An 18,276-nucleotide genomic window follows, 5' to 3' on the forward strand; every position below is an offset into this window, starting at 1 on the left:
GGAAGGAGCATTTTGACATCGTTGGCCACTTAAAGCTCATTAATACAGCATGGCAGGGCGTCACAGAAAGAACACTCAATTCTGCATGGAGAAAACTATGGCCTGACTGCGTTCTTGAATGTGACTTTGTAGGTTTCGTTCATAAGGACCAAACTGTAGAGGAGATAATGTCATTCAGCAAACTATGGCCCTGGAGGTAGACCACGAAGACATAAACAAACTGATAATGAACACAACGAGAAATTGATAGTGGATGAATTGAAGGAGATGCTCGAAGAGACAAAGAGAGTTGAGTTAGAGGAACTCTCTTCATCTGAGGATGAGATGGAAACGGTGCTGACTCTGCCAGTGTCATACACAGAAATCAGGAAATGGTGTGAAACGTGGGAAAATCTAATGAAAGTTGTGGAAACAAACAATCCAAGGTGCGCAGAAGCAGAACACACTGCCAGTTTGTTTGATGATGCGGGATGAGTTACTTTTACAGAGTGCTAAAAAGTTGTAAAAAGCAAGTGTCACTCGATGGGTACTTTACCATAACAAAAAGAAGTGATTTGGCTGAATCAAGTGTAAGTGAAAGCAAATGGGTGAAACGTAGTGAAAGAGAACAAAATGCTTTGTAATGCAGTGACTTAGCAACTCTGGATAGACAATCAGCAAGGACATTACTTTCTGCAGGAATGCAAGTAAACAAGAGCAAACTAAATTCGACATTTAACCCTTGCAATCTGAGTGACAATTACATTAAAATAGCTGACCAACCCAGCGCTGCCCATTAAAACTCTGAATAACAACTGATAAACCCTCTCTCCTCCTCCTCCTCCTCCTCCTCCTCCTCCTCCTCCTCCTCCTCTCTCTCTCTCTCTCTCTCTCTCTCTCTCTCTCTCTCTCTCTCTCTCTCTCTCTCTCTCTCTCCCCCTTTCCTGTTAAGATAGTTGCTTCAGTCACATTTCCCTGCATTTTTAACATTTTATATTTCACCCCTTCTCACCCCCCAGTTCCCACTGGGGCTGAACTTGGACTTAAAAGGCATCAGGAGTGTCACTGTTCATCTCAGCGATCTCAAAAACTATGGATCAAACACTAATATCTGTCATTTTTGGTTATTTTTACATGTCACCCCCTTCCCACTCCTACTCAGACACTAATATCTGTCGTTTTAGGTTATTTTTACATGTCAACCCCTTGCTACCCCTTCTCACTCCCCTTCCTATGGGGGCTGAACTTGACTTATAGGGCATGGGGGTATCACTATTTATTTCAGCAACCCCAAAAACCATGCATTAGACACTAATATCTGTCGTTTTCCATTATTTTTACATCTCATCCCCTTCCACCCCCTTCCTGTTGGGGCTGAACTTGTACTTAAAGGGCATTGGGAGTGTCACTATTTATCTCAGTGACCTCGAAAACTATAGAGTAGACACTAACATCTGTTGTTTTTGGTTATTTTTACATGTCAACCCCTTCCCGCCTCTTCTCACCCCCCTTCCTGTCAGGGCTGAACTTGGACTTAAAGGGCATTGTGAGTGTCACTGTTCATCTCAGCGACCTCAAAAACTGTGGATTAGACAGTAATATCTGTTTTGCTTATTTTTACATGTCATCCCCTTCTCACCCCTTCTCATCCCACCCCCCTTTCCTATGGGAGCTGAACTTGGACTTGAGAGGCATCGGGAGTGTCACTATTTAAATCAGCGATCTCTAAAATCTATGGATTAGACACTAATATCTGTCATTTTTGGTTATTTTTACATGTCGCCCCCTTCCCTACCCCTTCTCACCCCCCTTCCTCTCAGGGCTGAACCTGTTCTTAAAGGGCATCAGGAGTGTCACTATTCATCTCAGCGACCTCGAAAACTATGGCTTAGACTAATATCTGCCATTTTCGGTTATTTTTACGTCACCCCCTTCCTGCCCCTCCTCATCCCTGTTCCTACTGGGGCTGAACATGGACTTAAAGGGCAATGGGATTGCCACTATTCATCTCAGCGACCTCGAAAACTGTGGCTTAGACACTTGTATCTGTCGTTTTCTGTCATTTTTTGCTTGTCACCCCCTTCCTGCACAACCCTCCCTTTGGTGCCAGTGTTGTCTTACCCCCACAGTATTCTTTTCCAGATAGTAAGTCATATGTATACTAAGTTTTGTTGAAATTGCTCAATGCATTTCAGAGTTATTCTTGCTCACACACAAACACACACATACATCCATTATTATATAAATAGATAAAGAATTTCTGCGAATGATAACTTCCCTATGATAGAGAAGTTATCAGTCACAGAAATGGTAAAAAGTGGTTTAAGACTAATAGTTGCTTCTGGCAAAGAGTTTTTACATGAAAATGCACAATGGCTGTGCTCATAAGCAAGAATTAATGTTTCCTACAAGAATACACACAAAATTGCAGTAGGAATGCACACGAAATGCAGGAGTTTGCTACAATTTCAGGGACTAGGAGACTTCAGTGACAGCAGTTTAATGCGTATTCAGACTCCTGTAGCGCAAGGAACAGTGTGAAAGTTTGTTTCACATCGAGAGATTTCTTGGAATGCAACTTTGACAGAATGTTCTGGCACTCAAGGACTCCTTTAGGGAATGCAGGTGGAGTTTGTTGTGTATACGGGGGCTCTTTCTCTTTTGAGTTCAGTGCACACTCAGGAACTCTGCAGAAGTGTAAAGACCAAGTGAAAACTCAAGGATAGCCCAGGAATCTTGGCGGTGGGTTCTTATCTCATTTCTTCTCTCCCTCGTCGTGGTACATTTCACTACAGGTTTAGGACATGGCCATAAGTGTTTCTGATTCTGCGTCCATGGATCGCTGAAATTTACAGAATGTTGAATAATTCTTTCTACCATTTTTTTTCTTCTTTTTGGCTCTTCTGCTCATTTCAGCTATTGCTCTATGTCGGCAGTAAGGAATATTTCATTGGCACCGAAATGGCATGGCACTGTTTTAGTGCAGGTGGCACTAATCTTCTTCCTCTACAGTTTTTTTTTCTGTACAACTTCTTGAGACTATCAGCCACATATCTCCCTTCATGGGGTTCTTCCTTGTGTGGGCTCTCTCAAGGGTCTTCAGACTGGACCAAGGTTGGCACCACAGGCACTGGCATTCTTTTTTGGCCTTCTCCTGGGCTGTGTTCTCAGGTCCAAGGGGTGACTTTAGGCACTCAGCACCCTGGGCTTGGGCTCTTTTCCAGCATTGAGAACATTCATGGCCAATTTTGCAGCAGTAGGCACACCTGAGTCTTTCTATCAATATGAAATGCTGTTGGGTTTCTAGGTGGCTTGGGCAGGACTAATCATGACGAAGCACGGATTAGATTGCTTTTATTAAGAAATGAAGGTAGTCCTATCTTAGTCCTTTCTCCAGCAATTTCAACTTCTCTCTACTTTTGGCAGAAGTGTTTGTGTTTGCCATTTTCTCAGCCCCTTTTTGCTGCAACCTATCCTTACATTGTTCTCCAATAGCATTTCTAGATTCTTCACAGCATGACAGCTGTTGCCATGGACGAATTTGGTGACGTCATTTCTCTTCCCAGAGATGAGCAGCATTTATCTAGCGTTCAGACGGTGGGGCTTCATATAGCACTGGGATACTTCATGCTCCATCTTCTTGCAGTTGGTGAAGGTTTTTCTTCCTTTTTTTTTCTTAAAACCTTCAGCTGAAAACCCAGACTGTAAACCAAGAGGTTTCCAAAGGGAAATCAGCCTGCAGAGAGAGGTAAGTTATAGGAAAAGGTGATTGATAAATATATATGAGGGAACAGAATGAAACCGATACACTTGAATTCAGGAAACATCAGCAAAAAGCAATAATGACTTTTCTTTTCGCTCAAACATATGGAGATCAGAAAATTCCACGACTACACTAGGCAAACTATTTCACATTTTAGTAGTAGCCAAGTTAAAACTCATAGCAAACTGAGAAGTATTAAAAGTGAGACTAGAAAACTGTTTGCAGCAGCAGCCTGCAAAGTATTGGGAGTAAAAACAACCGGGCAGCTAAAGAAGAGTACTGAGCATGTTTGTCACTGCAGCACATTTTTTATGACAAACATAATGAACTCACTTTACATTAAGAGTTAGCAAAATAAACATAATTCTTCTAGGGAGAGAAGGTGCAGGCCAGTGGAACATTGGCAGTCTTGTTGCTGAGTGAGAGCTGAGACTTTGGCTCTGCTTGTCTCTTCTGGGTAACTGGCAACCTTCAGTTGGGATGAGAGCTCTTGTCTCGTCCGACATACATGCAGAGTGAGTTCCCTCTTGTCAGCGAGAACAGCGGTGGTTCTAGCACTCTGAGCTTTCAGCTCTGTCAGTTAGTGCCACACCTCCAGGGTCAACACAACAAGGAACCACTCAAGCTGTATCAGTTCCCAGATAGCATTGCATATCATCTCAGGCAGGGCAGTGTCAAGCCAGTGATCAAGGGCAGACGTTATGTAACTCAGTCTTGATGAGTCTCTCCTTTCTCTCTGTTGATCTCCTGATAACGGCAGCAATACACCTCAGGCAGTGGTTCGCAGGCCTGAAGGCCTCAGGACTTGACCAGGAATAATCTTTCATCTTGCAGACAGTGAGGTTGCTGTAGACTTCAAGGGTACGCCCTGTTAACTGGCCAGTGAGTAGTGGTGACCAGGCTTCTGGCAGACCGTGATAGCACTATATCATTTTCTCAAACGCCAAGAAAAATGCCTCTGGCTGGCCTTCTTCAAACTTGGGCAGGAACTTCAATAAGTCTAGGATGGACTTTCTGCTGCATTGGGGAGGAGAGAACGCTTTAGTGGCCCTTTGAGAAAGCAGTAATGCAATTGCAACTTTTCAGTTTTAAACCTGGGCCATTGCAGCTCTCTCTCTCTCTCTCTCTCTCTCTCTCTCTCTCTCTCTCTCTCTCTCTCTCTCTCATAAGTGTTGGTCTGATTGATCCAAGCTTCCTCAAAGACCCTGCAGGGTACTTCCCTCTTCATCCATCTCACTTATAGGAGAGACTTCCTCGAGTACACACCTTCTTCTTCCACTCTGTCCTCAGACTCGTCATCCAGGAACCTAATAACCGCTGGGCTATTAGGTGTTCTGCTGTTGTTCAGCGGGAATGTGAGATTCCCACACTTTTACACACTTAGCTAATTTTGCTGTCGTAAGTTGCCATAACAATGACTGAGAAGGCTGACTCAGAAAGCGAGTTACCATAGTTTCATTTTCTGTGATCTTTTACTCTGCCTCTTATAATTCTTATTTCCTGAGTTTCACATCAGTAGCACTCAGATTAATTGACTGTTTTCAGATTAATTGACTTTTGAATTAAATTTCACTAACACAAAAGATCATGGGCAGGCCCCCAACTTACAGTGTTATGTGAGAGTGATCTCACTTCTAGAAGATTTTAAATTTACTTGACTTTCAAAGATAGATATAGGGGAAACATTTTGTATATTATGGCAAGGCATCCATATCATTAACAAGACAGGGCACGGCACTCCTCTCTCTTTCTCTGGCGCCACATGGGTGATCAGTACTGAACATGTTCGTTAACTTTTGTTCCACGACCGAGAGAATAACAAATTTTATGTAAAGCGAAAAACTCAATAAAGAGGGACATGTTACAGAATAATAAAAATTGACGTAAAGATGGAGGGAATTAAAGAAAAATGTGAACCCTTGTGAGGACCCTAAAGCTCACATATCAGATATATACATATATATATATATATATATATATATATATATATATATATATATATATATATATATATATATATATATATATATATATATACATAATTGTTATCAGTTAAGTTAATGATAGCGACTTGCAACGGTTTCCTTTAGAATGCTACGCAAATTGTCTGCAATTATGTACAGAATATCCTATTGTCAAGCATATCACAGTACATCGCATTTTCCTTCTCTATAGAAATATAGAATGAACTTCTCAAGACGAAAATTATTGTTGTTTACTAAGCTTTAATGAACACTGGTAGGTGTAATTGTGGGTCGAGTTGTACTTTCCTTTTTATACAATAAAACTGCAAGTCCTTGCTTGTTCTGTCAATTGAGTATGAAATACAGCACGCTATTTATTATTTTATGGAAATAATAATAATACTACTGTTTTCAAATTACATTTTGCCATGTATTTTTGCAACTTTGTAATAAAGAATACATTTATTTTGCAGGCTTATTAAAAATACTGCTCATTACATTGATTCGGAATGGTTTTTCCTTGATTTACCAACAAAACTATGATATCAGCAAAAGTTTAAGTTCAGTTTATTACTTATGTGGTTGTTCTTTTAAGAGTCGTCTTGTATTTCCAGTTCAGAGAATGGCATTCTGCCATGCACCAAGTATCAAGTACAGTCTTCTTAAGTACAGTATATCTTTCTCTTGAAATTGTTGCTATGATCGTTCATATCTCGTCCATTAGAAAATGTATGAAAGCTGTTGGGTTTTCATCCATTGAAACATCTTTATTATTTATTTTCACAGCAGTAATATCGCCAATGGCTATTTTTCAGCTGACTTCTGCTTATTGGTATTCGCCGTTTGTCAACAAAGAGTTTTTGAAATAGAATTTGCCGATGGTGCTGAGTCCTATGAAGGGGGAAGCAACAGGGAGATTGTCTATGAAGATCCCGAGTCTCTCGTCAATCCTCTCCCTGACTTTGTTACTTACACAAGGTATTGGAACATCAAGTACTGGGCCTCACTTTTTATTTAATAACATTGATAGTTCTTTTGTTACTCGATACTTCTATTTTTGTTATTATTGCTATTATTGTCAATATTATAGTGTGACTAATAAATGAAAAAAATTATATCCAAAGGCCTTGTGCTTTGTAATACATATACTGTATCAGACATTTGCAGTATGGGCAGAGTTTCAAGTCTGCTCGACTCCTTTTCAACCAAAATGTAATAAGGCTAAGAAAATGAATGCTACACAGACTTAAATAATGTTGATAAAGAAACAAATAGATGAAATTATGTCATGGTCATTGCTCTTGTATGTTGTTGTATCCCCCACCTTCATCTTCATTGAATTGTCCCTTCTACCTCTAAAACATGTTGCTGTCTACCTTTTACCTTTCAGCCATAACCTTTGGCCTCTTGCTACCTAGCTTTTTAACTTCTTTAAGTTTACCATGCTCCATTTTCCACATCTCATTTAAGGATAAATCTTTAGGGTGAGCCCTCTTCAGAGTCTACAGATGTGACTCAATGGTTTTGTTAACCTGACCTTATAATACAGTAATTGTATGACATTACTGTTATGATTTGAAATGACCTTATTTGCATTGTATGTTCTGATTATGCTGCAGTATAAATATGCTTCAGTCTCAACCAAAATTCTATCTATCTAGTATATAAATCATATTCAACTGATATTTCTTGTACTGTATGTAGGAACTAAATTATCACATACTACAGTATTCAGGTAACACTGTGTCATGTTCATTTTTATCTTTTATAGCATTAGTATTGATTGTCATTTTAGGGTGTTTTTGATTCTTTAATGATTGTTATTTCTTCTTTCTGTACTTAAAAAAATATGAAAATTTTTTTACATTCTAATTAGCTTTATTTTGAAGAACAGAAAAAAGTATCTTCTGACATTATATGCGGTACCATGCCAAGTTTCTGGGTGTAAGTGAACTGTAGCACTAAAATTTGTTTGCTTGGTGTACAAATGCATCATTTACGTTTGCCAAATTCATGCCTGTAGACACATCATTCCCAACTCAAAAGAAAATGATAGTCCTCTGACTGACTGGTAGCAATAAGCATGCACACCCTGGACTCACTTCTTATATGTGTAGTTTGGTATTAGCAGATGATTCCCAGTCTTAGCTCTTTGCAGCTTAAATGTTTTCCTGTCTTGTGACTTCATACTACTGTAGTTTTTCACCCTTTTCAATAGCAATTTCTCTTTTCCTCTTGTGCTTGGATATTTCGTGGCTATTTTAATATAATGGGTTTTTATAAAAAAAAAACTTTGCTCATTTCAATGTACTTTCTTACTGGTGAAGGTTTTTTAGGCAATGGTGTTTTACTGCTTTTCTGTGCCTTGTTAATCTGCATTTATCTGATCTAATATTGTGATTACAGTACATTTATTATGCTAGGTTTAAATGGAACTTCATGTCACCTTGCTCTGTTGGGGTTGTGATATTACCTTTTTTCTCTTTGCCACTATCACTTAGCTCGGTTGAATGTCTTTTGCCTGGGGATTCTCTCCAGATGCAGGTGATTCCATGGTCTGCATTTATGATAACCAACCTGTCTCTTTGCCAAGCTGTAGCCCACTATTACTCAAGGTGTGTTACAATTGCAAGGTTTCTGATACTGTTAAAGAGTTTTCTTTGAAATTCACTACCAACCTGAGTATTGTAGCAAATGTTTGACTTCAATAGTAAACACAGCATAAGTCTGCCAGGAATCTGTTTATGGCAGAGTTGACCAGATGAAGCAGGCTCCCATAGGTGTTTAGAGCTGAAGATCATGTGAGCAGCAAGACGCCTGTATGATTGTAAACATCAGTAGTTGACTGAATGAAACTGAACCACCCAGAGTTTCATGAGCAGGCACATATGCTGCCTTTATCCCATACATGGATTGATGATTCTTCTGCAACATCAGACACAGGCATGGTTGGCAGGAGCACAGTATAGGCACTCAAGGCCCAGTACAGCTGACTGATGGGAGCAGACTCACCTAGAGACAAGTGACTGTGGTTCTGTAACCAAATCAGCTATTCATCTTTAACATTACATTTGGGCTTTGTTGAACTGACTGGGCTGGTCTAGACAGGCACAGGCTGGTAAAAAAACAATGGAAATTCACCAGCAGGTACAGTTTCAGACAGTTTTCCTAGACTCAACTGGATTTTGCTTGGTCAACAATCATGAGGCTTAGACTTCCTTGAACTCCAGTTGTTGAACAGCTCGAGTTTCAGTGTATAGTAATCATCTGGGTGCCTACAGTCAGTGGAAAAGCAGCCACAGTCATGTACTGATGTAGGAAACTGACAGGAATTTTGTATACATGACCACATGCCCATTGCCAGTGGATACTTGGACTTGGTTCCTTGTAAAATTGTCAGTCACTAAGACTTTAGCAGTTACGATTGAATCAGATAAATCTAAAGAAGGAATCTCAGTGTGGTGGGTTTTAATGTTACTGACATAACTGAAGTCCTAGGTTCAGCATCAGTGATGGAGGAGCTTTTAGTTTTGACTTGTTGGGCAAGTCACCTGCTTATAAAGGGTCTGGGGATATAGTACTTACTGAAAGCACCTAAAGTTTTAATCTATCCATGATCAAGCTTAAATTCAAGTAGGAGAGGCAGTCACAACAGGAGTATCACTTTCACCTGCATTTTCCTCTTTTCAAGGGTTATGTTGTGTAAGTAGCCACACCTCAGATATCCTTGCTATTGGCAGAGATGGCAGGTTCAATTGCTGTGTTGTTGCTGTTGTTCATTGATGATTTTCAACAACATAGTACGTGCTTTTATTCCATACTCAGGAGTTGCACTGATTAAAGGACCAGCACCCATCCTAAGAGATTCTTTCATGCCATCCAGTGCTACGTGCAAGATAAACACTGCTACACTACCTAGAGGTCTACGATCACCAGATCTTGAATTTGGTTGCAGAGATGTACCTAAGGATCATCAGCAGTGGTTGCAGCCTTGCAAAATTAATATAGTTATTAATAGTTGGTGTGTAGACACTGAATTCCTGGCTTTTTCTTTAAGGTTCCTGTAACATCTGAATGCTTAGCAAAAAGGTTTTCATCCAAGATTTTTCTGCAGCATCTAGTTCTTATCATGACTCTGAAACTGGAATTCCAGTGAAAGAACCTCATGGATGTTTTTGGTCCCTTGAGAGCTAAGAGATTGGAGAGCAAACCTCTATATTCATACTTTTAGATCCCTGTTCCAATCTTAACAGAGAGCCAACTTCTTCCTCAACAGTAGGTTCCGTTTTTATAGCTTCATTATGTCTTCTTTATGGATATTGTTGAGGATAGAGACATGAATTTGCTTGGTCATGATTCAGAGTGAATCAGATTCTCGTGTCCTTCCAGGTATATCTTGCTTTGAGGAAAATTGGATGGTCTTTGACCTTTCGACAATGCAGCCACTTAGGGTTGAACATTGAAGTAGCTACAATCAGTCTCAACAAGGAATTAGGAAGGACCAAGGCTTCCAGACATTGCTTTTTTTAGCAGACAGAGGAGTCCTTCATGGAATGTGGAACTTGTCTGTAGATTCACACCTTCGAACTCAGCAGCTTGGTTGAATCTGTATTTTTTTTTTAAGTGAAAAGGACATGTTTCATGAGCTTTTTTTTTATGTTATATCGCTCTTAGTTCATTTCATGTCTTTGCTTCATTAACCTACCCTCCTATGAGGTGCAGCTTGATCTCTTTTCCAGCTTTGTGGATGTTCCTTGGGAACTTTCTGCAGATGATTCTACATCATTCTCAGACCTCACCAACTCCATGACATCAAGGAGACTTGCTTTCTCATGTGAAGTTAGCCCAACTTGCTTATGACACAGAAAAGTTTAAGCTACATTTTCACCAGAGCTTTCAGGGATTGCAATATCACTTCATTGGGATTGTGGCCCCTCAGATGCTAGAATCATCTTGAGGCAGTCTTGTCGCCTTTCCATCAGGCAACCTTTCCAAAAAGAAAACATAGTTGACTGAAACTGGAGGCACAGTCTGACCTTTTTGTGTGTCTATGGGTAATCAACCAGGTAATTGCTTCATTTCTCTGTAGGCCACAAGGGGAGAGGGCAAGAGGTAGGAGTTGGCAGTATTGTGCAAATTAATGCTCATACACTTTCATTCACTATCTTGAGGAGATCCTGGTGCCTTATTTTTGACAGTCTTGCAAAGGTGTCAGTTATTGTGGCTTATGAAATGGACTATATCCAGATAACTCGTAACACATTTTACCCAGACTCCCTGATACTGCAGGGAATCCTTTTGATACTACACCACTGATGACCTACTTCAAATTCAGCTAAGCAAACGTTTGCCCCTTTGCTTAATCAGGATGGTAATTGTTGCCTGAGTACAGTCCTCTTTTGTTTCTTAGTTACCCCCTCTCAATGTCCTGTATTGACAGACCTCTTATTGTACTGTGTGCAAAGAGTTTCTAGTCTACAGTTATGTCTCCCTGCCTTCTAGAGCACTGGGTTCTTTGCTTATCTCAGCTCCACGATCTGTCGGTCAAACACATGATTCCAGTGACCTATTCCTCAATCCTCTCTCCTAAAATACTACCACAGCTAGCGTAAAAGATTACTTTCTAAAGCAAACAAGTTATGTATTTTATGAAACAATCTGGTTTTGTACTACAAACCCATCATTTACACTCATGTGCCTGCCTCCAAACCCTGCAATTTTCTTGTCACACGCATCGTGTTGATAAACAGCCGTCAGACAGTCTTTTTCTTTTACTTTGGATTTGGGATTAGAGTGTCTGGTTTAATCTAAATGATGGTTTTGATCTAATGTTCAAAATGAGTGTTCTTTCAGCCAGTGCAAGGCTATCTTCTTATTTTTCATTGCTTGATTTATAGTTATTTTTCATATATAATTAAACTGTTCCAAAGTTATGCTCAAGATAGATATTTTTTTGCTTACATGATTTTTTCAATAATTTTTTTAAGGAGACACGACGGCTCAAAGTGAGTAAAATAATAATGGTTTGCTTGGCCGTGCCTCGAAAAGCATTTAGATGAGATGTAGAATCAGGCACTAACAGAAAGAGAGAGAAGCATGGATGTTTTAGATTCACTTGAGGAACACAAATGAATTATCCTCATTTAATCTCATCACATTGTATTTCCCTTTTTCAATGAACTTTGTGTATGAAATCTGACAAAGAAAATGTCTTTTATCAAGGTAGAATAATAACTGCAAAAGGCATACAGTATATCATTTATTTTGAGGTTGTAGCTGAACAGTATGATAGCTTTCTCCACCATTAATTCTTTTGAAAGGAAATGTTTTTTAGTTACTCCGTACAACTGGAAGTTTTGGTAGGTGTGCATAGTATAATTCATAATTCTGTGTCAATGGAAGGAAGAATTAATAGGAACAAAATTGTCCTTAAATAGAAGTTCATTTTAACCAGAGATTAAGTAAATGAATGCAAAACAGATTAGAAAGCTGTAATAGTCAAGTTATTCATTGGTAAGGAAACAGACAGAACACGATTTGAAATGACTGAATTTTCCAATTAATCTTTAAACTGCCTTTTGGAGCACATTATTAAAAGTTTATGCTTGTAGTCACAAAGTTCATATGTCTAATTTGACAAAATTAGTTATTACCGTCATTAATATTGCTGCTACTTTCTTGTCTGCACTAGAATAAGGTAAATCTAAGATTTCAGTGCTTCGCTCTCAGATTGAATGACAGCAATAATGAGTATTGGGCACATTAACAAGAATTATTTTAGGGACATCCGGAATGCCTCATACCTAAGTTCTCATGCACTGGGACTACTCTTAGACTCCTTCATTTGGATACGGACTGTAAGAAATAAAATGTTATTACAGAAGGAGATTTGATATTTGTTAGATGTAGCAGAATACATACCGGTAGTTAATGCCATGTTCGTCAGTAAAAGTTTGATTATTTGATACATTCTGATTGCATTCATCAGTTTTCCTTCCTGTACTAGTGGACCTTCATAATTGTTTATGCTGCTGATAATTCTGGCACACTTCAGAGATAGCATGGTTGATTTTACAATGATCATTTTGAGAGGCATCAAAATAAGTTGTATGACTGAGCATCTTTCTGGAATGGCATGATCTTGCATTGTGATTATATAAGATACTTTTCATACATTGATATGTTTATATATATTCCAGAACATATTTAAGAATGTTTCATAAAAAATGATATTTCCCGGGATCGAAGACGCTTCGACCTCTTAAGACGCACCCCAGTTTTGACTGGCAGATTTAAAAAAAAAACCACTAAGCATAAAAATAAGGTTGCACTATTACGAGTTGATAGTTTTGTTTTCGTTGCTATGCTGCTTCCCTTCGACTGTCTCAATGCAATACAGTTCTGTGACTTCGGCTATTACAGCATATTGATTATTATAGTTGTTTCAGTTCATTTATTTGAAAGATACTCGGTTTTATGTTTTGTCCTATTAATGGATTTTTACAGCATATTGATTATTATAGTTGTTTCAGTTCATTTATTTGAAAGATACTCTGTTTTATGTTTTGTCATATTAATGGATTTTGATATTTAATGATCTTTTCTGAAGTTGAGCTTGAAGTAATGTATATGGTTTAAACTTCCCAGTTCCCAGTCGTATTTCTTGAGAAATTTTCTTTACCAACGGTGCTTCAGCGTGTGCTAATGGATGGGTATATAGCTGATGCAATATGTCAAGAATTAAATAATATTAAATGTAGGCTTGTGCACAATTTCTTTTTAATCTCAATAATGGAAAACTAAACAACACAATAAAAAAAATATTAGAAATACAGAATAACAGTTTTGCAGTTACATTGTGAAAACACCACATGAACATGATATCCCAAATAGAAGATAATGAAATAGAATCAAGATTAAAAGCCACACAGTACAGATATTACCAATAAGAAGAAGCATTCTAATCTTCAAAACCTGAAAATATTATGTATTCTGTTACCATTTGTAAAAGTAACACAAGAACATGGCAGAAACATGTTTGATTGCGATAGTCTTGCAATAATAAGATTTACCAATACGTGAATGAATATTTTTGACTAAGTACAGTACATTTTTTATGGTAGGACTTTGGTTTATTTGTTATTTTAACTAAGTAGTATTTAAACTCTTCATTCAGAGTATAGTGCAGTTCTGATTAATGTTTAGCAAATATAACCTGGGGTAGGATAGGCCTCCGGGACGTATGGTAAATTTCCGACTTATTTGAGGTAAAAAATAGCGTCTTCGACCCCGGGAAATACAGTAATTATGAAGATTTGCATTTTGTTTAGCTGTTATGAGAAAAAGTCTTTGGAAGAAATTTTGTTATTAGAGAAAAGTGAGATTGTTATACTTCGCAGTACCCCCGAACCTGAAGAACTTTTAGTTTTGCCGTAGACTTATTTAGACTTATTTGGTATGGTATACTCACTGTACACTTTTGTTAGTACAGAACATTTGAAGCTGCGTATATAGTTTACATGGCTGAGATAAATTGGGTGGTAATCTTCGTCTGAAAGTAGTCCCATATCAGTCTTTTGAATAGTAATAAAAAGTTGTAGATATTTTGGAACAATGACATTCCCCCAGTGCGCATGAGGTTAATGCACAATGAGTGGAATGCGATAATAGCATAGTCATGCAGTATTGCACAGTATGGTTATTTAGGCTTTTGTATTATGAATAACAAAAGCTTTTACAACAAGTTTGCTTTATAGATACATATCTAATGATGTTCCCGGGTGTAAATCTATTTCTCACCAGTTTTTTATGTGTAATCTATAGCACTGTTGCTATGTTTTGTCCTTTTCTTTCATCCAACATTTAATTTCTGTTTATTAATTCATACATAAAATAGCCTTTTACTGGACTAAGATGATTAAACCGGGGGTTTAAATGCCATTGAATGACACTTGAAGTTATGCTCTAAATTTTTTGTTTTACCTTTGACTTCCTCTATGTCAATACATACAGGTAAAAGCACTATGTAATGAGGTTTATAAAAAAAATTATGGTTTTAATTTAATCCCTGAACTCAGAAGATCCTGACCAGAATAGATGAACTGGATGTAGTTGCATTTTAATCAATAAAAACTAAACTTTATGAAAATCATAATGAAAATCACAATTAACATAATTTTTTCAGTGATATCTTGAAGTAAATTTCAGAAAAGATAATAATCAACTTGACATTTTTTTAGTGTGCCAGTTTGCAGAAGTAAATGCTGTACTGTACAACCGTGTCCTAACTGAATCTTGTTTCTGTCCCGTTAGCTACTTTTAACTGTAGTTGTAGGTTAAAAATCACTTCAATCTTTGACTTTGTCTCTCAAGATCAAACTTTCCGATATCTAGAAACAATAGAAATAATGGGTGCAACTGTGCTCCTTTAAAAATAAGAAGCCTGCTATAGCTTTTGAGGTTCATCTGTGCTAACTTTAACCTTTAATATTCACTAGTTAAATATAATATGTACACAGTAAACTGGTTTCTAATATGTACTTATCTTTTGATTATTTATGTTGTAATAGCTCTTGAATTAACACTGCTGCATAAGTACATGTTGTTAATGGATCCCATGAAATGGGAAATGTATTTTTAATAATTAGTGAAGGCAATTATTCTAATCTAATATGTGTGGTATTGACAGTTCTTTACTTATTGACAGATTTTTTTGCGATAAGTCCCATTTTTCTTCTTCTGATCTTGTATGGATTTGAATTTAATTCCTGGTCCTCATTCAAGTGTTCATTAGTGCGTACAGCAGCCCTTCAACTTATCAGATGCTTTGAAGATCCGGCCTTCTGGAATAACAAGATCTGATAATTAACCAAAACTTTGTATTGTAGTACAGCCTGCACTTGAACATTTTCAAAGCATCCGACAGCTAACAGTAACGCCATATATCTGGTATAAGCCACCAAGTAACCTGAACTTATGTGACTTATGTGCAGCAAGCTACCGGGTAACCTGAACTTATGTGATTTACGGGCAAAATTATCACTTCTAAAATGTAGCCTACCAAAAATTCTGATAAATACGTTGAGGGACTACTGACATAAGATGCTCATTTTTGTTGTCCTAATGAGTACAGTAAAAAAACGTATGGAATAATGACATTATTTTAGGTAATTTTCAGGACTTGAATAAAGGGAATTGTTTAAGAATGTAAGTTTGCATAAAGAAATTGACATAAAAAAGTAACAATGACAGCAAGACTAAATTGATCTCACGTCCTTTTTTTCATGTTTTTGGGGGAAGTTAAATGATGTTCTTACTGTATTATACTGATGTTATGAAATACTCTATTTCCTTGTTGTGAAATTCACAAGTGGGGCAGTTGATACTAGTTTTCTATTCTGCATTGTGTTAATGAGTGTATACTCATTTGTAATAATTTTTGGAGCGCGAACTGTAGGTCTTATTATGAAGTGCATAAGGCATTGAATATTTTTGTTAAATACTGGTATATTTTCGCTGTGGAACGAGGTTTCTCCAAGATGAAGTGGAGGGATTCTAAAAGTTTCAAAAACAGTATTTCTTTAAGAAGAAATACACGATGCTGTCCCTTAGCTCTGAAATAGATTTTTTTCCCAAAGGTGGACACTTACTGAGCGTGTGTTTTATGAGTATTATTTGTTATCTTCTGAAAAAATTCAAAACACAGGAACTATCTGGATATGGTGAAGAATGTGGTCTTCTTTACTTCGTATTGGGTGACGTTGGCTGTGATGTTTCTCGGAGGGACGAACCGTGTCACGCTGTTTGCCATGGGCTATGTTCTTGGTGCATTTGTATTCCTGTGGCTGGGAAACGAGTTTTACCTGCGACCTCTTTCAAACATCTTGAAGTTGTAAGTTGAGTGTGTTTGTCTTGTTTTCTTATTTAGCAGCTTAGTCTCCTTTATTTACTGTTCTTATGCATCCCAGAATATATCTTTTGGAGAATTACTATAAAGTTTTCCTGGATAATTTAGTTATTGTATATATTTATTGTTTGTAAATTTGATGCCAATAAAATTGTAATGTAAAAAGCTTAGTTGATAATGCATGAAACAAAATGTACAATTTGCCACCTCAGGATCGCCACATTATTCACCTTTTAGGCTAGCTGATGTTAGAAGCACATTCAATTTTTATATTTACAATAATTGGTAGGATATTTAGGGCATTTAAACAGAAAAGTTTTTGTTGATATAAGCCGCAAATATAGTTTTTTTTAGCCACAACAGACCAAAGAAGTTTGGACATCTAAGTAACCAGTTGCTGTTCCATAAAGTAGTATTGGTATATATGACATCAGAAGGGCTTATTACGGTTACACACGTCAAAGCCATTTTAGTTTGAAAATGGTATTTTTTAACAGATGTTTTATGATACCAATTGTATTTTTTACTGAGGTACGAATTTGATCACAAAATGTTAATTGCTTCATCTAAATTACATTTTAAACTCTAATTCTTGGTATGTACAAAGCTTTATAGTTGTGTGATTTCTCGTAAAGTATTTGTAATAGCTACACAGCTCGCCAGTTATGTAATTAAACTAGCATTTTTTTAAAACTCGGTTATATCATAGAGATTTTGTGCTTTTATTCCAGGTTACTGGATTTTCTACATTTAATATAGCAAGGACATTAAGAATTACATTCTTTTTTTTTATTAAAACTCTCTTCTGATTTAACCTGCCAATTCTAAACAATGAGGTTACTCTTAAAGTCCTAGTTACATTTGAAAAGTTAGTAAATAACTTTTTGGATTTTAGCTCTTATATTATGGGTGTAGTAATACAATTTGGTAAATATTTAGATTAATGTTTAACAGATGAAAGCTGTCTAGCCCAAAGATTTTCATCATTTGTTCATCATTTAAATTTTTATTGTGTAGCATTACGCATAAACCTAGATACAATAGAACTGTCATTTAGAGGAAGTAATCCACCAGTTTAGAATGTTTTTCTTATGAAATATTTCTTACCTATAAATTTGCATTATTAATTGTATAACAAAACCTTTGTCATTTTCGTTTTATAGGTGGAATTACTTACTTGGATACAATGTGGCAGTCATCGTCATAAAAACGTTCCTGCAGCTGCTGGGCTGCGTTGTGCTCAAGGACTTGGCAACGCATGTCTGCTGGCTTGTTCAGCTTCTTGGCATTGCCTGCGTGAAGAAGTTTGGCGATAAATCGGATGATGAAATAGTAGCTGGTAAGTAGATGATCGAAAAATTTTTATCTAGTTATCCAAGTTCTGTGTAAATGGCTTTATGTGAATATTGTTCATGTTTTCATTTTATTACTGATTTGGTAAATACAAATTGCAATTCTTTATCTCCACATTACCCACCTTTCAATTCTTCCTGTGTCACATACACTGTGCAAACCGTTCATCATAGCATCTTCAACCTTTCTTCTCTCATTTGCCTGCAGCATTCACACTTTAGTTCTGTAAAGGGGGGCTGGCTTATCAGTCCTATCATACATTCCCAATTTTGCTTCCAAGAGATTCCATGTCTCAAAGACAGATGAAATCT

The 18,276-nt window shown here is 37.3% G+C and overlaps 1 protein-coding gene across 9 annotated transcripts in view; it reads left to right on the forward strand.

The window, feature by feature from the left end:
• The window catches only part of Piezo (piezo type mechanosensitive ion channel component), a 366,537-nt gene that overhangs the window by 171,405 nt on the left and 176,856 nt on the right, over positions 1–18,276 (forward strand). For 6 of the 9 annotated variants that reach the window (XM_067091426.1, XM_067091428.1, XM_067091429.1 and 3 more), the window contains 4 exons: positions 6,522–6,684; positions 11,694–11,711; positions 16,412–16,597; positions 17,776–17,951. In XM_067091426.1, the coding sequence (XP_066947527.1) occupies positions 6,522–6,684; positions 11,694–11,711; positions 16,412–16,597; positions 17,776–17,951 (543 nt within the window). The remainder of the gene's footprint in view (positions 1–6,521; positions 6,685–11,693; positions 11,712–16,411; positions 16,598–17,775; positions 17,952–18,276) is intronic. The other 3 variants (XM_067091427.1, XM_067091430.1, XM_067091432.1) reach the window with 1 other exon arrangement.

The sequence above is a fragment of the Macrobrachium rosenbergii genome, chromosome 48, assembly GCF_040412425.1.
Source record: "Macrobrachium rosenbergii isolate ZJJX-2024 chromosome 48, ASM4041242v1, whole genome shotgun sequence".
Taxonomy (NCBI): Eukaryota; Metazoa; Arthropoda; class Malacostraca; order Decapoda; family Palaemonidae; genus Macrobrachium; species Macrobrachium rosenbergii.